The sequence below is a fragment of the Nylanderia fulva genome, unplaced genomic scaffold (assembly GCF_048542155.1).
Source record: "Nylanderia fulva isolate GAGA-0341 unplaced genomic scaffold, ASM4854215v1 Scaffold42, whole genome shotgun sequence".
In the NCBI taxonomy this organism is placed as follows: Eukaryota; Metazoa; Arthropoda; class Insecta; order Hymenoptera; family Formicidae; genus Nylanderia; species Nylanderia fulva.
Window position 1 is genome coordinate 1,601,236 of NW_028190499.1, and position 24,188 is coordinate 1,625,423.

A 24,188-nucleotide genomic window follows, 5' to 3' on the forward strand; every position below is an offset into this window, starting at 1 on the left:
CTTCAACGCTCTATCAGCTTTATCATCTTTGAATGAATTAATATTATTGATAATATTTAAATAAATATGTAATCATAACCAAGGATAAATATATTTGCACATGACATGTAAGTCATATCTCTACAAGTATTTTTCTAAAAAATATGCATATATATTAGGAAAAAACGATATAATTTTATTATTTAAAATCATGTATATACGCTTACGCAAAATATGTATGGAAAAAATAAATCCTGTGTCAGACATAAATTATATATTCTCATAATAATATTGTAACAGTTTATTTGCGAAAATTAATTTTCTCTATAGAAAGAGCCGACAATTAAAAATTTATAAATAAGATTTATAAATCGAAAGAAAGAAAAGAAAGCAGTTTTTAGTTGGTAGTTCTCGTTACATGAATCATAAAAAATGATCATAAGAAATAAGATTTTTTATAAAAATATATCTATAATGTAGTGAAATTAAATTTCGTAAATTTATTAAAATTGTATTTATTTTAAGAATTATGTATGCATAAATTTTACTCATATAAAATAATTCTAAATATTAAAAGATGTTACATATGTATATGTTTCCATAAATACATACATATACATAAATATACATGTACATAATTTTTATAAAAGATATTTATTTTGAGCGCATTAATTGAATATTTTATTAATTACTTTTTTCCGTTACTTACTGCTGTTTCTCAAAAAAAAAAAAAAAAAAAAAAAAAATATATATATATTTTTTTAGATGTGCATTAAAATATATTAATGTGTATATAAATATTTCAGTTTATTCCGTTCAATTTTGATGACTAATTCAAAACTGGTCTATATTTTTCATCATTGATAAGCCATTCGCGATTCTCTTCAATCACTTTCTTCCAATATTCTGTAAATACAAGGAATCACATTACACAATATAAATGTGTAGGCACTATACAAGTATATGAATTAAGACTTTTATTTTAATTCGCTACGAAAAAAATCCTTTATTGTGCATCACAAATAAATTTATTACTTTGCCATAATTATCTATTAATACTTGAATTGTACCATCAGTTCCGCCATATTCGACCGGCAAAATATTAACTGGCATATCTTTGAAACAATCATGCGCCGTCTGGCGCGAATAGAAATGAAATCTTTCCCTCAGTTTTTTATTCAAAAACAATTTGGTAAGCTCCAGAAATAAATTAGCATATCCCGGCACGTTGATATAGTTGAGCAATTTCATTCTTGTGGGGTAGCAACCCTGCAACGCGTGAATCCCGCTCATTACAACGGAAGGTGTTAATTGAGCGATATGACGCAAAGTAATATCTCTTAAATCCATAATTAGCACTAAACCGTACGAGGATGCTTCGACGCTGTTTCTTAAGGTCAGATCTATGATTACAGTTGCGACTTAAAAAAAAATAATCCGTCCAGAAATATGAATGAATTCGAAATACCTTGATCGCTTCAAATAAATGTACAATAATATTTGTGAGATTCGCACGAATGTGCTATTAAGAATATTATAATATAATATTATTAATATTTTATTATAATATTATTAATAGCATAATTATTATATATTATTAATATAATTTCATATTATATTAATAATATTATAATAATTTTGTTATAAATAATACCTTAACTGCTTCCGCTACTGTAATTGCGTGTGGGTCATGCGCAAAACGAATGATGATTACCAATCTTCCTTGATCGTCCAATTTTCGCAAAGAGAAACAAATACTAAGAGTAAACAAAGTATTTTAAAATACTTATAATTTTTTTATATTTAGTTCTGTAACTAATATAGCAAATGTTTTTGTTGAAACTATAAAGTAAACGTTATGGAGTATCATTAAGCTAAATTTTCAAAAATTTTTTACTTCTGAATTTTTCGATATAGGTATATAAATATAAATTATATAAATATAAATATATAACAAATGATAATCCTTAAGAGTCGCCAGTAATAAATAATGAAAATCTCTCCTCCAATTTTAAAGGAAGTGACTAAGTTTCCTGCTAACAGTCAACATCTATTTATTTCGTGCTTACTTCTGTCAGTTATACATTGTTCATCAAAACAATGGTTAATTTTGTCGGGGATTTGGTGTGAATATGATTTATTGTATTAATCTGATTACTTGAAAAGGGCTGCAATGATAGCCGAAACGTTGTAATTTAACTAATTATTCAAAATAAATTATTGCCAGTCTGGTCGACTTTAAAATTGGAGGAGAGATTTTCATAAATATATAAATATATAATAATATATAAATATACATAAATTAATTAATAAAATAATAAAAAATAAAAAAAATAAAAGAGTAATATATTACAACATTTCTTTTACTATAAAGTATATGTGACAAAAGATAGTCAATCTTATTATTTAAATTATTATTTAATTACTTTGTTTGTATCTCTATGCAATATTAGTAGTATGAAATGTTTTATTTATAAATTGCAAAGATCAATATTGAGCATTAAGAAATATTAATATCTATATTGATTGTTTGCACCAGTTTTTATTTTTACATCATAATTGCTAAATAAGAAACTCGTAATTCTAAGTATGCTGTTAATCTAAATATAAAAGATAATTAACATATAACAAGGAAAGATATACGCGAACATAATGCGCACATTTTACGATAAATACCTGCGTGATAATTTAGAAATTTCACTTTAAGATTTTCAAATTACCTTTCTGTAATAAAATTATGTAAGCAATTACCACCTATTTTTTAATAAACACAAAAACTAAACAAATTTTACATAATATAACATTATGCTTCATTATACTCCATATTAATGTATTAATTCTACTTAATGACAACTTTCATTCTGTGGATTAATTTTAATGTTCTAGAACTGATGAATCCTAACTAAACTGTCATTTAAAAAATATCATAGAATCAGTAAAACTATTATTTTTACCAGTTTGTGCGCGCAAATCGCGCTCTTGAATCCATCGTTTAATCTCTGCGATAGCGTTTTCTCTACCTTCGTCAGATTCATTTAAAACCTTCGCTGCGTACTCCTTTTACTCACCCGTCAACTTAAGCGGAAATTTATCGGACGAATTTTGAGATTCAGCCATCGTAAGAATAATTGCGGAATTTCTTCTATTGACACTTTTGTATCGAGGAAACAACTGCGATTGTCAGAAGAATACTTCGTGCTTTATAAAACGAGCTTATCCTTCGCGCATGCGTAATATTATGATAGCGATATGCATGTGTGCACGTGCTTGTTTGCTGGACAACTTTATGTGCTTTAAAATAAATTGATACAAAGTTGCGCTCGTATATTGAAAAACCAAAAGTGATAAATGCAAGGCCAACTTATCGAGCAATTATTCAAGTTGTTCAATCAAATAACATTTATTTCATGTATAAATTATTAAGCTACAATCATTGAATATTAAAACTAACGCAAAAATACAGTCATTCTAAAATAAACGTTTCAACCGCACGCGGTCTTCTTCAATATATTATTAAAATATAAAATCATAAAAAAATTCATATAACGTCAAAAATTAATTTTAGTTCTGCAGAGTCGAGAGTTTATGAGCAGTTAACGCGTGTTTCAATCCATCATGTGTAGAAAAAATGTCAAACCAATGTTCGTTTCGGTATGATCTTTAATTTTATTCAGATCTCGAAAAGTTTCGTCATTAATAAGCGAGAAATTAGAACGTTCCGTAGGCGCTGCGATTAATAAAAGATTAACGATTAACGTATGTCGAAATTACAATATATGGTATATCCCCAACAATTAGCAATATGCTTACCTAACATTGTCCTTCTTGACAATTTTAACCATGTCTTAAAAAAGTTATTGAAGATGACACACGACAAAACCAACAATATAAAAAGACAGCTCATTTTAAACTCTACTTGATCGGAGAGTGTGCGTGTTTATATATGATCTAATACATATGTTTAAATCGTTAATGTCTTATTTGTCTTATTATTATTTATTGTTCGCTAATTTATCCAAAATATCAAAATACGACTCGCTAAGTAACTCAGTATCCTTGTTTAAATTTAGTCCATTTTTTTGTTCTTTAATATTTAGCATCTCAGAAATGAGTCTTAATATAATATCGATATAATCAATTTATTTGAAGACGTATAGAAGAGACGTAGACGATAAAGCTGAAGAGTGCTGAATCCGCACGAATTAAATATCACGGTCTAAAATGAATTTAGCTGATATACATGCGGACATATACATATTTACATATATGTAATAAAATCGCTGCTATCAGCGCAAAATAAATTAAGGTTTTTTTAAAAATAATTTTACTTATTATGTTAATGTTATTAATCATATATACATTTATATAAGTATGTAAAATTTATATACAAATAACACATAACACACCCACATACACGAAATATTTAGCATTATTTTAATTGGATTTAAACTTATTGTATATGTATAATTCGAAAAAATAAAAATTTTGTGAATTAACATAACTTACATGGTCTGTCAAAGAAGTAATAATTCATATATGCAAGATCAATGTAATGACATTCTAATTAAAAGTAAGGATATGCTAAGTAAGCATTTACACATATATATTTATGTCACTATCGCTGCGCATGCGGGAACTTGCTGCCTCGGTTAATAAATAGTACGCTTCAGTCTGTCGCAGATGCAAGTGGCTTCTGATTATCAGTGTATAAGGTGTCATTAGATTCGAGTTTCGTTGTTATTGTTACGATGACAGATTCTCAAAACTGTTCCGATAGTTGTTTTTTACACAAGTTGACAAGCGAGCAAAAGGAATACGCTGCGAAGGTTTTAAATGAATCCGACGAAAATAGAGGAAATGCCATCGCAGAGATTAAACGATGGATTCAAGAGAGTGATTTGCGTGCGCGAACTGGTAAAAATAGCATTGTCAGAGATTCTAATAACTGTTCAGTTACAGTTCATCAGTTCCGCAGCATTAAAATTATAACCCAGAGTTTGAAAAGTTATCATTAACTAGCATTAACGCATTAATCTGAATTATAAAAGTGAGATTATGTAAAATTCGTTTCTTTCACTGAGAAATAAGTGAGAAATTTTTACATGATTTTACATTATTACAAAAAAGAATTAATTTGACAATCTCAAAATAGAATTCGTAAATCTATATTTATAAATGTGAATATTTGCCATAATATGCATTATGTGCATGTATTCCCTGATGTTATATAATACATCATTTTGCGATGCTTTTTTGTTAACTTACATATTGAAAATTATGAGACTCTTATTCAGCAGTTGATATGAAACGTGATAAAAAAACTATTCTTCATATATATGTCTCTTAATGAACAAGATTAATAATAAGTTTGCAATTTACAAGTATAATATTTGATATTATAATATTTTAGAAAGAAATTTAATTATGATAATTTAAATAATTAATGTTTATTCTTTTTTCTCTCAGATATAATATAGTGAATGAAAGTCATTAATCATTCTATTAAAAAGAATATTTTAGGTACATTTGCCATCTCCAAAGTTATGACATTATGTATTCCTATTGTATATATTTAGTATTATTTCGATTACGATTTTTTATTTGATGGAAAATGTTAATTTTTATACAGATGAATTTTTTATATTGCGATTTTTGAGAGTCTGCAAATTTGACACAGAGAAAGCAAAGACCAGGATACAAAATTTTCAAAAAGTACGATTTAGCCGACCAGAATGGTGTTCGAATCTAGATCCATTACAACCAAGACTGCAGGAATTGCTTAGTTTGGGGTAATAATATTTTAAAATATTACAAAAATTCTAAGATTTATTAAAGCTGGTCTATTAAGTATTAATCACAATTTTTGCAATAATTTTTAAACTCTTGTAACTAATTAGTTATTAGATCGTCATAATTTATATCCATTCTCAAAAGTTTTTTACCTATTTTGTGACACAGAATTTTGTCGTTTTATACAGTCATAATTTTGGTTCAATAATTAATTTTTTGATTATTCTAAAATTGAATCTTTATTAAAATACTTTTTCCACTTTTTTATAAAATATATTAATCACTATATCATAATGATTACTTATATATATGTATATATATCGAAAACTTGAAAACTTAGCACATCTTATTGACAATAGTTCTTTTACTAAACGCATTCCATATATTCACTGCAAAATTAAATATAAATATTTTTTTAAAACATTAAAAATATTTTGCGTTTAGAATTTGTTTACCATTGCGTAAATTAGACAATCAAGGAAGAATGGTTTTCATTGTGCGCGCTTCGTATGATCCAGACGTATTTACAATATCAGAAGGAATAAAGGTATTATTAATAATAACACTGGTGCGAGTATCACATAAAAATCACAAAAAATTATGTTAATTAAAAGTGATGAGTATTTTGAAGCGATAGGTACTTTATTCATATTTGGATATGATTTTTAGATTTTAATATTAATATTAGAAGTGGCTTTCAAGGACAATGTGGAAGCATCCTTATACGGTTTAGCAGTAATTATGGATTTTCAACATGCAACTTTGCGCCATATTGCTCAATTGAGACCTAACATTGTATGGCACCTAGTTCATGGAGTGCAGGGATGCTATCCCATAAGAATTCGGTCACTTAATAGTATTAACACGCCGGAATATGCCAAATTTGTTATGACGATTGCCAGGTATTTTTTGAACAACAAACTGAAGGAAAGGTTTCATGTCTATTCGCACAAGACGACGCATGATTGCTTAAAAAATGTGCCGGCTAATATTTTACCGATCGAATATGGCGGTACTGATGGTACAACTCAAGAATTAATAGGTAATTAGGACAAAAGAATAAACTTAATTGTTATATATAAAATAAAAGATTTTTTGTTGTTTAATAACAGTTGCAAAGAGAAACAAACGCAACGATTTTTTTTCTTTTTTACATACTCAATTAAAGTGTTTTAAATCATTACTTACATAACATTTTTTACATCTGATAACGATGTGAGCGTTTAATTTATGTACATATATTTGAATATGTTTACACATTTCATTATGTAATATAATTTTTTATATTTGCAGAATATTGGCAGAAAGTAGTCGAAGAGAATCGCGAATATTTTATTGATGATGAAAATTATAAACCAATTTTAAAATAGTAGCTCAAATAGTACCAAATCAGTTTCACGCATAAAGCATCGAGTTGAAATTGTGTGAAATTGAAAAAGCGGCATTGGGAAAGGATAAATAATATAATAAAATCGCTGCTGTTTAGCGCAAAATAAATTAAGATCTTTTTTAAAAATTATTTTACTAATTATACTAATTTTATTAATCATATATATATATATAATTATATATATATATATATATATATATATATATATATATATTTTGTACACATTTTGTATACACATATATATTATATAAATTTTATTATATGTTATACATATGTATATGAGTTTTATGTATGAACTATTTAATATGTAGCATTATTTTTATATCAGTAATATATGCATTCAAAATAATTTTATTTTTCAAATTAATTTGTTTCGTCTAAATTGTGTGCATTTTTTTTTATATTTGTTTTTTTTTTTAATTTTTATTTATAACTTATACAAGCACGAGAACATCTGCTGATTATTTCCTTTTTTATTTCTTAAAATCTTTTCTCTGCTTTTCTTATTAACTATATAATAAATATATTGAAACTTTTAATTTTTGGTTTGCTGTGTGTGTAGAGTTGATAAATATTTATGTAGGCACGATCTAATTGTGTTAAAAACGCACGACGAGCAGGCACACAAATACACATTGCTATTAGTCTGCCACGCATGCGCGAGGCAGAATCATCTGGCTTAAATTATGCAGTATATTTTATAGTGAATCGCAGACACGAGTGTATTCTCAGGGAATAAAGTTATGTGGTTATTATCATTGTTACGATGACGAACTGTCAAAATTACGATAGTTCGCTTAAGATGACAAGTGAACAAAAGGAATATGCAGCGGAGGTTTTAAATGAATCTGATGAAAATAGAGAACACTCCATCAAAGAGATTAGACCATGGATTTAAGAGAGCGATTTGCGTGCACAAACTGATGAAATTGACAAAACAATATTATTATGTTAGAAATTCTGAGATAATTTTGAATGACAGCTCAGTTACGGTTCAGCAGTTTTGGAGCATCAATATTTATCCGCAACATCAAAAGTTATCATTGATTATCATTAAAATGTTACAAATGTTCTTTAAGGATACTCTAATGTTTCATTACAAATAATTTGAAAATCTCGATTAAAATAGAATTTTAAGATTATATAGGAAAAAATTACTAATAGAATTTAACATACGCACTTTTCAGTTCTTTTCTTCAATCGCATTTGCTGCTACATTTATTATATGTACTTATTTTATTAAAATTAGATGACTGTCCAGTTTTAGTTATTTTGCGTCAGCAGCCTATTTAAATTACAAAATATGTATATGTTGGATATGATGCTTTTATAAATGTATATAAAAATCTAATCTATGTATAGAATATAGAGTATGAGTTATATATAGATTATTTCTTTTAATCAAAGTTCAAATTACACATGTGATAAATGTGCCAATAATCACTCATTAATACATTTAACCGAAGGTGATCAAGTTGCCAAAGGGCATTGAATGATACCAACGAACGTAAACGCGTTCCAAGGTCGCACTGAGGAAACCACATGTAAGCTAATAGATCGCAACATATATGTACATACATGTATATACATACACATCGCTGTTTACTAGGCATGCGTGAAATAGCACTTAATTCGACAAGTTACATAGTTGGTCAATTGCACAGATGCTAGTATCTTCTCAGATAAGTCCCATGGTTACTATGATGATACGGACTGTCAAAGTTGTTAGGATAGTATTACACTTCAGCTGACAATGAAACAAATCAAATAAAATTATATACGTTTAGAAAATTAAAAAAAAATTAATTTTTAAAAAATTAAAAGAAACAGGATTAAGAGGATGGTGTCGTTGTTCTGTTTTACCGACTTTAAGTTAGGTTAGGTTTATTTTGATTTTAATCCTAGTACGAATCTTTTGATACAGACTTCTAATCTCATTTTTATTACTTCTGTATTATTCTTTCATGTCATCTCTATTGGAAGCGCCATATTTTGTGCACAAATAAACTGCAGTACTATTGTATTAAATAAGTATTGTTATGAGCTGATGCAAGAGGTCGATAAAAAAACTGTAATATTTTAACTTTTATTGTTTTTTTACGAAATACAGCGCTTTCCGTCATTATTATCAGTACTTTAGTTGTGGAGAAGGATTCTTCAATCTGTATAGTCAATAAAAAGAAAAGCCTTTGAACTCAAAGTCGGTAAAATAGTCATGGTCAGCATCCCCTTAACTTTATGTCGGCTCTGCAAAAAACTCAGCATTACCAGAGCGATTCGGTTAAGAGGATGGTGTCGTTGTTCTGTTTTACCGACTTTAAGTTAGGTTAGGTTTACTTTTGATTTTAATTCTAGTACGAATCTTTTGATACAGACTTCTAATCTCATTTTTATTACTTCTGTATTATTCTTTCATATCATCTCTATTGGAAGCGCCATATTTTGTGCACAAATAAACTGCAGTACTATTGTATTAAATAAGTATTGTTATGAGCTGATGCAAGAGGTCGATAAAAAAAACTGTAATATTTTAATTTTTATTGTTTTTATATACGAAATTACAGCGCTTTCTGTCATTATTATCAGTACTTTAATTATGGAGAAGGATTTTTCAATCTGTATAGTCAATAAAAAGAAAAGCCTTTGAACTCAAAGTCGGTAAAATAGTCATGGTCAGCATCCCCTTAACTTTATGTCGGCTCTGCAAAAAACGCAGCATCACCAGAGCGATTCGGTTGACGCGCGACGACAGCGCGCCGGGTATAATGAGATTTTGCCGGAAGTCGCGTCGAAAGGTGGGAGAATTGAGAGAAGGGCCGAGGGACTTTATCCATATACAGAAGCGTAAGTCTTCTCAGAGGGGTGTCCGCGCGGCGTCGGGCCCCCACGAACGAATCTAATTAAACGCTAAATTGTTATTTTAAGTTTAATAACAACCATAATGACCTCGCGCTCGAGCGGGGGCTCTGTTATTATCTAGATTGCATATTTTCTGGTAGATTAAGTTCCTTAAGCGAGAGAAAGAGGGAGAAAGAAAGCTGGTGCGCTCCCGGCAAGCGGAGCAAGAAGAAGAAACAAGCCGGGACCCCCTCTTCGGATGAGCCTGAGCGTGCCCTGCTGCACACAATGCGATGCAACGTCACTCGCAAACTGCGCCTCGCGGACCAATTACGCGTTGCTACCTCGGGGAATATGAGAAACATCCACGAGGATTGTGGAAGACTCCAAATTGTTCATGTATATTTATGGAGCTCAAGCTAAAGCATTAATTTTGCCATTAAAAATAGTTAAGAATATTATATATAATTTTTTAAATATATATTTTATATATATATTTTTTTTATACAAGCTGTTATATATAATTTTTCTAAATATTGAAATATATATTTTTAAATATAAATATTTAAATATAAATTTGATGTCAGAAAATAATTTTATATGTAATTTTTATGCAAGGAGGTAATATTATAAAATAGTTAAGAATATTATATAATTTTTTAAATATATTTTATATATATATTTTTTTATACAAGGTGTTATATATAATTTTTCTAAATATTTAAATATAAATTTGATGTCAGAAAATAATCTTATATGTAATTTTTATGCAAGGAGGTAATATTATATATAATTTTATAATACGTAGTATAACATTTAATATAATTATTTCTTATATACAGATTTTAATTAAAATATTGCGAAATTATCACGCAATAAAGTAGAAATACTGGCGAAAATTGCAGTGGTTTGAGGTCGCTTTTAAACTAGCTGCGTATGCGCGACTGCTTTTTATTATTTGTGGAAGAAACGAGAGAGAGAGAGAGAGAGAGAGAGAAAGAGAGAAAGAGAGAGAGAGCGATTCATCATCGTTCCTTCGTGTCACCAGATCACGAAACACGGCGTAGCAATGCGTTTCTTGCGATCGCGACACAGGTACGTTTCTTCCCATAATGCCATTTCCCTCGGCTTCTCTTTCATCCCCTTCGCCCGACAATTACGCTGTCGGGTCGGAAAAACCGTTCGCGAATTACACGAAAGCGGTATGTGCGACTGAAGCAAGAGCAAACGTTCCCTTCATAAATTACTTATGTACACGAGCAGACGAAAAAAGACCGCGTATATCGCAACTATTCACTTCGAATTTACAGGAGCGAGTATAGAAATTATTTTAAATATTTTATGTAAAATAGTATTATATATAATTTTTATAAAATAACAAAATATGAAATTTTTATAAATATTAATATTTATAAAAATTTCATATTTTGTTATTTTAAAAAAATTATATATAATACTATTTTACATAAAATATTTAAAATAATTAATAAATATTAATATTTATAAAATTTTTTATGGATATTTAAGTATCTTATGTAGAATAGTATTATGTATAATTTTTATACAAGGTGATATTATACATATACAATTTTTTCACATATCTAATATTTAGTATAATTATTTTTCTTACGTAAGGTCTTCTAAAAAAAATCCATAAATATGAGAAAATTGAGATTTTAATAGGGTAAAAATTTTGACAGTTTTCGGCGACGAAATGCACATTTTATTGCGTGTCGAAAGAGAGAGGTTCTTAAATAAAGCGTTTATTTAAGCGAGACACATGCACCCGGGAGGCAACCACGATCTCGTTGCAATTCAGAGAGGGCTGCATAACTCCGGCAAAACGCGATCCCCTTTAAACGAACCCGTCGCCGTCGGTGCTTGAAGAATTCTCTACCAGCATCTCCTTCTTATGGTCGAGTTCAGCCCCGGGTGCAGAGAAGAGGAAGTCTTCTTCTTCTCTCTTTCCCGTCCTAATGGCGGCGTCTAAAAAGTGCCGGCGAGTTCGCCAATTAAGGAGTAGCAGCATCCAGCGACGTTCAGTGCCTGGAGATGCCTTATACAAAGTCGATTCTTAAAATCGTATTAAGATATATTAATTATTATGCGAGCCGTGCGAGTCTCCCATCACTTTGCCACGGTTTAAAGTTTAAATCATCGGTAGAAGAACCCATCGGCACGAAAAGTCGTCTTTTCTTTCCTCGCGTCTCGATGTGAACGGGGAAAAAAGTTTCACTCGAAATGGTAACGCGCGATGATGGTTCCAATACCGAAACCGGAACTGAACTTTCACCGAAGAGCGAACTCGTCCGCGAAATTGGAACTCCGCTGGAATTTCGTAGCGTCAATTATATCCGACAAAAGATGTGACCGAGTGACTTGTTGTATGCTTGTGACCATATAGGACAAGAGATGAATCGAAACGTATCAAAGAGAGAGATCCGCTTTATGCACGCTTAAACTGCATGGAATGACTGCTTAAGATACTGCTTTTTTGCCAAATCTTTTTCTAAATAATTCATTTCTATTCGAAATATTCTTCCCTCATTAGTGGATTCAGTAAAATTAATTTTCTTAGTATTAGCTTTTACTTTATCTTTTTTTTTTTTTTATATTTTTTTATATTTTTTTTTAATTAAAAGAATTTTTTAATGTGTTTTTTATTTTCTTTATAGAATTTATATACTCGCAAAATCATGATAATCGTGAAGCAATATGGTATTGAAAGGGTTTTATAAAAGTTTCTCTGATTAATATTTACTACAATAAAAAATATTATTAATACTATATGTACATAGTAAAATTAATCGAACATATTTTATATCTTCTTGTGATAGATATACTAATATTTTTATTGCGATTAAATATTATATAATCAAACTCTTTTACATTATTTCAATATTGTCTCATACGATTACCATGATTTTTATTTTAAATTCTAAAAGAAAATTCCCTCCGTGTATTTTTAATTAAAAGATTTTGTAAAATAAATTTTTTATATATTTAAAAAAATTAAAATTATTATTTAATTAAGAAATTTTTTTAAATATATTTTTTACATATTTTCTTTCATTACTTCAATGATTTTCTACGAGTTTTTTTAAATCGTTTTATTTAAAATATAGATGATTCGCGTGCTTTTTTCAGCCATGTTGCTTTCTAATGTCAGAAAGCACCATGGCTGCGCAGGCTTCAAATCGCGAGTCAGTAAAAGCACTTTTTTCTTTCAATTTTGAAGGGTAAAATTTGGATTTTCTCCTTCGACGGACTCTCAATAACAATATCTCTTTTTCCGATTTACAGGCTCTCCCTGCGAGCACGACGGAATCTGCGTGAACACGCCCGGGTCCTTCGCGTGCAATTGCACGCAGGGCTTCACCGGTCCACGATGCGAGACAAACGTGAACGAGTGCGAGTCCCATCCTTGCCAGAACGACGGTTCCTGTTTGGACGATCCTGGGACCTTCCGATGCGTCTGCATGCCTGGTAAGTAAGCGTCTCCTCTTTCCCTAAACAGTTTATCCCGCCAAGGTGGCACTCGGCGAACGATTAAGGTGCCCTTTTAACGATTGCGCGTCTTCTCCGCTTTGTGTCCTTTTCTCTTTTTTTTCGGGAGAAAGCAGCTCTTCGCACGTTTGCGAAAGGGACACACCGGATAATAATTCCTCCGCTTCCTCGCGTGACAGCGCGCGATCGAAATTTCGGCGCATCTCGGTCGCTTTCACGGTGGCAATTTTGATGAAACGGAGTAGAAGTGTCATGTATGTACATCGATTCATGTATTTCCGATATGCGCTTTTTCGAGGGTTTCGGGTGAAAAAGTTTGCGCCGTGAAAGTTGCAATTATTATCCTCGGAAGTGCCCGCTTACCTCGCTCGTTTTCGCGGTCCCCGAAAAATGAAATGCGTTTTTGTAGCTTCGCGTGAGTCGTTTGTATGAGAGCGAAAAAAGGTCCCTTCCGTTGGAAAGTTATGTCTTCTTATGGACACAATGAGCCGTGTGCCCATTATCTCGACAAAGAAAATAATGTATAAAATGTAATCGAGTTTAAATTATTGCTAAGATTTATCATACATTATAGCGAAAAAGCGCTTAGGCTTTTTATAAAGACATTTTTTTACAATGCAACATTTTAAGAATTTCAAGATGCAATAATCAATGTAAAAATCTGATATTAGAGTAAAAAGAGAGACTGTAGATCAAACATTTTTTTTAAATTAGCACTTCCTCAGTTTTTAATTTCTTTATTTTTAATTTCACGTCTCTGAAGAAGCACATTCTTTTTACAATAGAACAATCTGAGAATTTTAAGATACAAGCTCATAACAATCTGATTTTACAGTAAAAATGTTGTAGCAAGAAAAAACATTTTTTTTTTTTTTTAGAACAGCATATTCTCAATTTTTGTACTTTTTTATTTTAAATTTTAGATCTCTGAGGAATCAATTTTCTTACAATGCAACATTCTAAGATAATCTCATAAAAATATATCTGACATCATCAAAAAGCTGTAGCAAGGGAAAACATTTTTTTAGAGCGACACATAACCTTAGTTTTTTACTTTTTCATCTTAAATCTCGCGTCTCTAGGAAAAAAATCTTTTTACGATGCGATCTTCTAGAAACTTTCAGATGCAATAAGTCTCATAAAAATGCGTTTCTCCCAAGTCGAGCTCGCGATGCTCGCTTATTTTCGCGGAAAATCGCGAGACGAGAGAAGAAACGCGCGAAAAGACCGCGCGATCCGCCGCGCGCGATAGGCCGTCGCCAGTAAATTCTTCCGAGATGACAGCGGTCTGCATCATCATCTGATACGCGCAAGGGCAGCGACCGGTCGTTCTCCAACGCGGAATAAGTCAGCCTTAATTGTTTGACGCGATCTATCCCGCTCTCGGCCCTTAAGGGTCCCTCCAAGAGAGATCCGCGCGATCGATAATCGATATAATCGGCGGCGAGTGCGCATGCGCACGTCACCGTTGATATCACAAACGAATCTCGCAAATACCGGTGAATTCCTCTCTCTCTCTTGGTGCTCCTCGGGTTTATTTACGATCGGCATACACGTAAATACACACACATGTGTACCAGCGAGTTCACTTTTCGCGGAATCGATAGCGATGATTACAACGGGGATATAAACGATCGCGAGATTAAATAACGGCCGGAGATGAACGTCGTTGTTTATAGCTCCGCGTGATTCTCGCCGGCTGTGAGTTGTTAATGCTCTTCTAATGCGTACTTGGGTGCCGAGCCCCTTTGTAGTTATTTTATATATAAAGTACTCGCACGTGATAAAAGAGGAGATTTAGTTCGAAAGAATATATATTTTGAGAAATTTGATTTTTTGATCTAGGCGAAAGCTTAAACAAAAGTTTCATTATAGAGTGTAAAATATAATTTGGTGAAAGTGTGTATAATGACTTTGGATTTTTTAAATCAATTAAATGTTTTAGGTACTATGTTGCTATAGAAACATTGATAATCTTTTATGCAATAATTAAATTCAATTTAAATTACTTTTAAATTAAAACTTTATTGCAAAATTAAATTATCTTTTAGAATAAAAATATTAAATTTTTATCTATATTACACAATACGCGTTTTATTTTTTTATATCAAAAGACCTTTAAAATAATAAATTTATTATAATATTTTATTCTAAAAATAATAATTTAATTTGATAACAAATTCTTAATTTAAAAATAATAATTTATTATGATAACATAACTCATTTTTAAATTAAAAATTTGTTGCAAAATTAAATTATTATTGTTTAAAATAGAAATACGAAATTATTATGGCATATGATATTTAAAATAAATTTACCATTATATAGTATAGCAAGATAAAAATAATTAAAAATTCAATTTCATTATTATATTTTGCTCTATAATTTGACTTTTGGTTATTGATTCGAGGGCGGTGGTAATAAGACTGTAGCAACGCGAGAGTTCCCGCGGTGCGACAAATGGAGCATTAAACGCGATAAACGCGCAGAGTCGAGACGCGAAAATAGCAGCCATTGATTACGAAAGCTCTCGAGTGGGATTTTTCGTTTTCTTCTTCTCCTTTGCGTCCTCGATTTATAATGTCAATTTACAATTCGTGCGACCTTCGAATTATATTTTATGTATCTCTCTCAAGGCTTATTTTTTAATATTCTAATAAAATCTTAATCTTGTTGAAGAGACTCAGGTAAGTCTTTTTTCGGAGTTACTAATATATCTTGGGAATTGTTTTGATATGTGTTTCTTAAAATATCCAGAAAAAATATATATAAACGATAAAATAATTTTTATAGTGATTTTGTTTTTAAATTAGATGGCAATTAAAAGTGTAATATTAATATTTATTTATTAATATATATACATATATGCAATCGCTGTTTGATCACATAATTCAAATGTACATTTTAGTTGGTTATCACTTTTATTAGTTCAAAATATTTTTAATTGCTATCTAAATTAATTAAAATAAATATTAACATGTGTTCAATTTGTTTAATTCGCGATGATGTAAAATTATGCAATTAAATTCTTATTTATGCATATTATTTAGTGAGTTGACGAGGCATGAGTGATTCATTATGTCGTTGTCTGCGAATATTTCAATATTTTAAATAAGAGATATTTCCTACTTTTTAAATAAGAAATAAAGGAATAATTTTTTTTACTTGAAAAATTAAAAGAGAATCTCTCGGCAACATAAAAGATTAAATACACTGAAAAAAAATTCGTTAAATTAACACATATTTAGGTCTTCAATACTGTCATTTATGTGAAACAAATAAATATTTATTTGTTTTAAAAAGGATTGTCTTATATCAAATAAATATTATAAGTTTCAAATAAATGATTTATTTGACAGTATTGAAATAAATTCTTATAAGAATTAACTAAATTTTTGTTCAGTGTAGTTTTCAAGAAAGAAGACTGATCTGATTTAAGTATCAAAATAAATGTTAGTTTGAAAAATTGAGATTAATGGTAAGAAAAAAAAATTATTCTCACGCAAAAAAAAAAAAAAAAAAAAGAAATTGAAATGTACCAGTTATCCTTTGTATTAGTGAACAGTCGGTCTCTCGAGTCTCTTAACCCTGAAGAGGAGCCGAAAAAACCGGACGGAGGAAATCGAGGGTCCGAAAAGTGAGATAACAAAAAAATGAGAAATTCTCTCGGACCCTCGAATATACCTGGCGTGAAGGGTGGATGAAACGGCGGTATAAAATATGATAGCAGGATTCGCGAAATATGAGACCGAGACGACGTTGCCCCGGGCACAAAGGCTTATCTTGTCTCCCTCGGTTTACTCTCCGCCATTTTGGTGCTCCATCTCCACCCCCATATCCCCCTTTCTGCATCTTGTTCCTCGTCGTTCTCCAGCTCTTTTTTTTTCTTCTTCTTCGTGCCTTCCTTTCTTGTTGTTGGGGTCCCTGCTGTCCCGTAAAAGGATCCGCTAAGTAGCGCTAAGAGCTTCGAGGAAAGAGGATACTCGGGCATTCAGAATTTTGCACGACGCGGAACCCGCACGTATTCTACCCCCCGGGCTTTGTAATTGTCTTTAAACTCTCTCTTTCTGTTTCGAGTTGCATGTAATGAGAGAAGCTTTCTTTCCCTCCTCTTTGGAGGGAACGTTGCTTATTAAATCGCCGCGATATATCGTTACTTCTTCGAGAAACGTGCAATTGTTCGATTAATCAAGCACATTCGTGATTTTCTTTGGAACAAACAAAAGTAAAATTTGTTCGCGAAATCTACCTCTCAGGGAAAATATGAAGCTAGGAGAGAAAAAAATTAATATTTATTTTATTTATTATTTTTCAATTATTTTTATATATTTTTTTATTAATTATTATAGAGTACTAATAAGTTTTTGAATTTTATTAAATATACAATTAAATTCGATTTTTATTCTCTCAAAATAATTCCTTTTCAAGCATGTCATTATTAGATAATTAGCTATTATTATTATTATTATTATAAATTCTTAACATTATATATATTATATATACATATATATATATATATTTATTTATTTATATAATACATTACAATTTACACATATTGCGTTTTCGAATTTATATTATATTTTGACCATCGAGATACTCATAATTTTCTCGGCATCGACTCGGAATCGTTATCATATCAATCGCGAATCTCAGGTGTGTCGGTTTTTATTGTGCTCACACGTACGCAAGTTTATGATTATCCGCGTGTATAATGAAGAGGAGGAGCGGCACGAGATCTCCCAGTGTCATTGACGGACGAGAGCAATTACGGCGCTATTGCGTCTTCTACCGGGCGGATCTGATAGTACGGGGCTTCTCTTCCTGGACTGATGAATGCTCGCTCGTGGGTCGCGGGATCGGTTGTGAAAAATACGGATTAATAAATCGGTAGCGCGGCGAGAGAGGGTGATGTGCCGCGGGATTGCATCAACTCGCTATTAAACAACACGCGGATATAATGAGCCGGTCCTTCCTACCCAGAGGTCGTTAAATTGCACAAACGATCGTCCGTGTCGATCTATCAGTATGTAATGACCCGGGGTGTTTTCTATCTCGCGGGTAGAGAAACTTGATATTTCTGCGAGAAGATTTCTCTGACAGGGTGTCTAGCAATCAGGGAAATCTGGAAAACCGGGTATGGTCAGGGAATTTTATAAAGCTGGAATTTTCAGGAAATTTTACTGTTTATCTGGATTTTTTTCCCGTTATTCTAAATTTGTCTTAATAATTTGACATTTTTTATGACCTTCAGCACGCTAATTTTCTGTGTTAAAAATTGATTCATTTACAGCGTGTTCGTTTATTTATATTTTCATCGTTGTGTTATTTTATTTCAATGTGTTTGATAGAGACCATACTAAAAAATTGATATAATATAAATAAAAAAGGTGATTATTTAAATAGTTTATAGTGACATGTTTATTTCGATTATAGTACATAATGCAGACTGTATAATTGATTTAAATTTTTGTTTTAACTACCGAACCTTTTTAATTTCATGACTTAACATTTAATTGATTTATCATATAGATATATACAAATTATATATTTGAAAAAATATAATTTGACTATTATATATTGACTATAATGTGACTATTATATTGACTATAATATGACTATTATTATTTGGAAAAATATTTAATTTAACTATTATATATTGACTATAATATGACTATTATACATATTGACTATAATATGACTATTACATATTGATTACAATATGACTATTATATATATTGACTATAATATGATTATAACATATTGACTATAATAATACTAAAGTCAGGGAAAAAATTAATTTCTGGTCTTGGAAAATCTGAAAAAATCAGGGAATTTTTTTCATCGAGTCTGCTGAATACTCTGATTAATATCTATACCTACCACAATAAGATATAAAATATGTTTGAATAATAAAATTATTATGTACATAGTAACTATGTACATATTAATATATTTTTTGTTGCGGTAAATATTTAATTAGAGAAACTTTTGTCAAATTCTTCCTCTTATAAATTTCATATAGTTCTCCGATTACCATGATTTTCAGAATAAATTTGAAGAGAAATTTCTCTCCGTGTACGTAAATGAGGAAAAAATTTCTCTTTTATCTTCGATTTTATGAATTTTTAAGAATTATTTTGTTTTTAGGGTTTTAAAATTTTTTTAAATTTATATGCGTGTTCCTGCGCTGATTTTTATTGCCTTTTTTCTCTCTGTTTAATTATTATTATCAGAGAATTTAGCATAGTTAATTTAATACTTTGATTTTATGAATATTTAGACATAATTTAATTTCTTTAATTTTTTAGAGAAAAATTTAAAAAATTTTAATAACAAAAATACTTCAGCACTTCTTTTTACACTTCACTGTTTGAAATCATTGATCGACGATAGCGCCGAAGAACAGTATAAAAAGCTCCGAGTGATCGCGAGACATATTTTACTGTCACGCGCAATCTCTGTAGGTTTTCTTTCTTCTTTCTCGACACCGTCTCTCTCTCTCTCGTACTGTTCCTTTTTTCACGACGCGTATCGCATCGCGGAAGATTTGTTACCCCCTGGACCAAGGGAGATATCTCAATATTCGCAGCTTGATACACCCAGTGCACACACACACACACACACACATATTTATACTTCGAAGGAGCAAGAATTCTGTTCGGACACACGCGAGTTGTATGATGCATTACTAAAGATGTAGATTTCTCTCTCTCTTTTTTTTCTTTCTTTTTTGATCCAGTACAGCGCAACAAGATTGCAGCAGGATTGTGGCAACATTTCATTGCAATATTACAACGTAAAAATAAAAAATATATTTTGACTCGATAAGTAATTAAAAAAGCTTTTTCACGTTTGTCGGGCAAATTTTTTTTTTTTTTAAAGTTGATCGAATTAATTTAGAGAGCCTAATTTGGCTCGCGCCGGACGAAAAGGAGAGATCATTCATGCTTTTGTTCCTCTTCGTACTGTTCCCTTTTGACTGTCGAAGCTGAGAGGCGGATGCGTCGACTGTCAAAGTGTGACAGCACCCTCCCGAGCGAGGAAGACGTGCGTATTTATTGTCCATGCTCCTTTCGAATGGACATCCCGCGATTTCCTTTTTCTTCCCCTGTCGCTTCTCGGATGCGTGTTCGGTTCTTCGATCACTTTATCATTCCGCCAGAAAAACGTCGATGCCATTTTTATCGCGAGAAATTCTGAGAGGAACAATACGAGCGATCTCGGGACGTTGCTCTGCCGAATAACAATACTCGATGCTCAACGATATTAAAATACTGCACTCTGATTCTAGATATGAAGAAAATATATTTAAATTGAATGAAAAAATATTTATTATATAAGTTTATAATTTAAAATATTTGATAAATATTCGATTTAAATAGATTTTCTTCATATCTAGAATCTGATATTTTTATTAAATATTTTTACATTCAATTTAAATATATGTTCTTCATATCTAGAATCAGAGTGCAGTATTTTATTGGAGTATATATTTATTTAATATTTTTATATTAAATAAAAATATTTAATATAAATAATTAAATATCCTAATTATTTCAAATGTCATAATTTAAAACATTATATTAAAATTATATTTATTATAATTATATCAGTTAATTATATAGTATGTTTGTCATCTCAACTTTTTGAAGATGTACATATATAATTGGATTATATTTGCAATAATCTCAAGAGGGACCAGAAAGAGAAATTCCTGCAACTTTCTCGGAATTCTAGTTGATTGTATTTACAGAGACAGTTGCTTAAATATGATGCAATGCGTAAAAGCGTCGAGAACTCTTCCCAAGATTTTTATCTGAATTTATTCAACACGCCTGCTAAGTCTTCTGGCCTGCTAAGTCTCTATCTGCGTTTGATCTGCTTTTGCGAGTTCTCCTGTCAACCCCTATCATTATCTCATACAATCTTTTTCCTTGATTGTACTTCTCTTTATATCCGTCCTTATCTCGTTCTTCTTTATCCGACTTCGTCAAAATTAGAACGAAAAAGCTCAAGAGAGATGGTATCTAAATTAATTCAGATAATATTGATGTTACTGACTTAAACTGATAAAACAGACAAAAAAATGAATTTTTAGAAATGTTTATCTTTTTTGCAATTACTACAAATCTGATTATTATGTCATTTTTTATTTTAATTTTCTCTTTGTATTTACATTAAGATTTATCCTACGCAAAAGATAGAAAAATTATATTTTTAAAATCACATACCAAGAAAATTTAAAATTACAGAAAAATTATATAATTTTCTGTGATTTAAAAAATAATTTTTATATTTTATTTCGAAAGTTTAAAATATATATTGTAATAATAACATAATTTTCTTATGTGAAATATTCAAACAGATGTACACGATTATATTTTTAAAATTACATTAAAATTACATAATCATGCCAAGAAAATTTATAATTACAGAAGAATTAATATGATTTAAAAAATAATTTTTATATTTTATTTCGAAAGTTTACAATATATCGTATATTATAATAATAACATCATTTTCTTATGTGAAATATTCAAACAGATATACACGAATATATTTTTAAAATTACATAATCACGCATACCAAGAAAATTTACAATTACAGAAGAATTATATAATTTTCTGTGATTTAACAAATAACTTTTGTATGTTATTTCGACAGTTTACAATATATATTGTTATAATAACACAATTTTCTTACGTCGAATATTCAAGCAGATGTACCCGATTAATCTCTCTGATGATGGATATCTAATTTTATTTTATTAATACAAATTATATAATTTTTTGTGATTTAAAAAATAACTTTCATATGTTATTTCAACAGTTTACAATATAATACATTGTCATAATAACACAATTTTCTTACGTCAAATATTCAACCAGATGTACCCGATTAATCTCTCTGATGATTAATATATAATTTTATTTTATTAATATATATTATACAATTTTCTGTGATTTAAAAAATAATTTATATGTTATTTCGAAAGTTTACAACATATATTGTCATAATAACACAATTTTCTTACGTCAAATATTCAAGCAGATGTACCCAATTAATCTCTCTGATGATGGATATCTAATTTTATTTTATTAATACATATTATATAATTTTTTGTGATTTAAAAAATAACTTTCATATGTTATTTCAACAGTTTACAATATAATACATTGTCATAATAACACAATTTTCTTACGTCAAATATTCAACCAGATGTACCCGATTAATCTCTCTGATGATTAACATCTGAAATTAATTTCGAAATTATTAAAACAATTTCTCACGCGGAATGAAACGAGACAAAAGCCTGGCAAATGGCGAGGGAAGATGAAAATATTGCGAAGGGAGAGCACCTCTCGTTGCTAACAAGCCGGATTGTTGCTCAGCAAGACGCCGTCCTTTAAGCGCGTCTTTCTCGTCCGGGCATCAGTCACTCTTGAAATCGTCATCAGGGGCCTCGACAACGTCATATAGGCTCGACGTGTGCGTGTGTATGCACGTGGTCTTGACGATGCCTTGTGTTTTGCCTCGGAGCACTCGTGATATATGGCAGCCATGAACGAGACGGACATCCCGCGCCTTCTGGTTAACGTGTCTCTTCTGCATGTTATCTCATGCTCGTTACTTCCTCCTGCCCTTTTTTCTCCAGCTCGACAGTCCGCACTACCGGCAGGAGTTCCTCGGAGAAAATTTCAAAACGAATCTTTGAGAGGGAAAAGAATTGACGGTAACACAAGTAGAAATGCTCGCAATTAGACTTCAAGAGTTATTGTATATCCAAACAAACTGCTTGATTAATACGTTGTTTTCTAACAATGTCCCTATTTTTTTGTAATATGTTACGTTGCTAGAATTATTCGTGCACATAAAATTCTCCGGTGATCCATCTATTTTATTTTTTTTAGTAACATGCTGTATATTTTATGTAAATCAATTTTTTCAATATATTGAATAAGATGCATCTTCAATATTATTGTATATATATGCAGGATGATTGACAAGGAGAGTAAACAGCTTAAATAAAAAGTGTTAAAATGAATTTATAGGTCCTATAGACTAACAAGAGATCAAAATTGTATTAATAAATAGTAGATAAAATAAATGTTTATATTGTATACATTTTTAGAAAGTCGCATCCAAAAAATTCCTTACAAAATTCTCTATCTGGAATTTTAAGCAAAAAAATGAAAGACGGAATTTCAAGGAATTTTTCTTCCAAGACTTGAGTAGGCACTTCATATAACATTTTTTACTCGAAACTATCCCCTGAATTTTGTACTCTTTTTATATCCAGCACGAGTCTCGGGTATATACCTATTCTCGTTCAGATTCATGGAATTGTAATTGTTGCTCGAACGCTATTGTCACTCACGAGCACCTGCTTGAATATATCGCGTCTGATTTTTCGACGAAGCGCACTTTTCACCAGTCCGCATTCGAGACCCAGAGGAGGTATAGGCCATTGTTGCCGTCGAGGAAATTGGTCTTTCGCGAGTAGTCGACGAACCGCGGAACCAATGGAATTACGTTCCTTCGGACGCTGACAAAGGACAGCCTGATTTCTATGGGACGAATTCCCAAGTCGCCGGTTCTTTCGTTCTTCCTCCTTCTTCCTTCTCTCGAGTGGAAATAGCCAATTTAAGGGTACAACGGGATCGAGAGACATGCGTGCGTGAGT

General features: G+C 30.6%; 3 protein-coding genes across 6 annotated transcripts in view; 2 read left to right on the top strand and 1 right to left on the bottom strand.

Annotated features, from left to right (window-relative positions):
• Positions 1 to 24,188, top strand: part of N (neurogenic locus Notch protein) — a 358,480-nt gene that overhangs the window by 268,074 nt on the left and 66,218 nt on the right. For all 3 annotated transcript variants that reach the window (XR_014925512.1, XM_085486314.1, XM_085486315.1), the window contains one exon: positions 13,301 to 13,483. Coding sequence is in view for 2 of the 3 variants with exons in the window: in XM_085486314.1 (XP_085342440.1) it covers positions 13,301 to 13,483 (183 nt within the window). In the remaining variant the exon portion in view is untranslated. The remainder of the gene's footprint in view (positions 1 to 13,300; positions 13,484 to 24,188) is intronic.
• Positions 506 to 3,163, bottom strand: LOC114937027 (retinol-binding protein pinta-like). Of its 2 annotated transcripts, XM_029310385.2 has the most exons (4): positions 2,934 to 3,027; positions 1,634 to 1,736; positions 1,050 to 1,248; positions 510 to 885 (listed from the first exon to the last, which is right to left on the bottom strand). In XM_029310385.2, exons 1-4 carry the CDS (start codon positions 2,966 to 2,968, stop codon positions 809 to 811), a joined length of 414 nt encoding a protein of 137 aa, XP_029166218.1. In that variant the 5' UTR covers positions 2,969 to 3,027; the 3' UTR covers positions 510 to 808. The 2 variants fall into 2 exon arrangements, with proteins under 2 accessions (XP_029166219.1, XP_029166218.1); XM_029310386.2 differs by lacking the exon at positions 1,634 to 1,736 and having other exon boundaries at positions 506 to 885; positions 2,934 to 3,163.
• LOC114937025 (retinol-binding protein pinta-like) lies at positions 4,614 to 7,266 on the top strand. The gene is made up of 5 exons (XM_029310382.1): positions 4,614 to 4,893; positions 5,609 to 5,768; positions 6,214 to 6,316; positions 6,439 to 6,811; positions 7,063 to 7,266. Exons 1-5 carry the CDS (start codon positions 4,728 to 4,730, stop codon positions 7,137 to 7,139), a joined length of 879 nt encoding a protein of 292 aa, XP_029166215.1. The 5' UTR covers positions 4,614 to 4,727; the 3' UTR covers positions 7,140 to 7,266.

Coding starts and splice junctions, on each gene's coding strand:
- LOC114937027 (XM_029310385.2), bottom strand. CDS start 2,968: ATGGATTCAAGAGCGCGATTTGCGCGCACAAACTG. Junction 1,249..1,633: donor CAGTAGCGGAAGCAGTTAAG/GTATTATTTATA, acceptor CACGCGTTGCAG/GGTTGCTACCCCACAAGAAT. Junction 886..1,049: donor CGAATATGGCGGAACTGATG/GTACAATTCAAG, acceptor TTGTATTTACAG/AATATTGGAAGAAAGTGATT.
- LOC114937025 (XM_029310382.1), top strand. CDS start 4,728: ATGACAGATTCTCAAAACTGTTCCGATAGTTGTTTTTTACACAAGTTG. Junction 5,769..6,213: donor CAGGAATTGCTTAGTTTGGG/GTAATAATATTT, acceptor TTTTGCGTTTAG/AATTTGTTTACCATTGCGTA. Junction 6,317..6,438: donor CAATATCAGAAGGAATAAAG/GTATTATTAATA, acceptor TATGATTTTTAG/ATTTTAATATTAATATTAGA.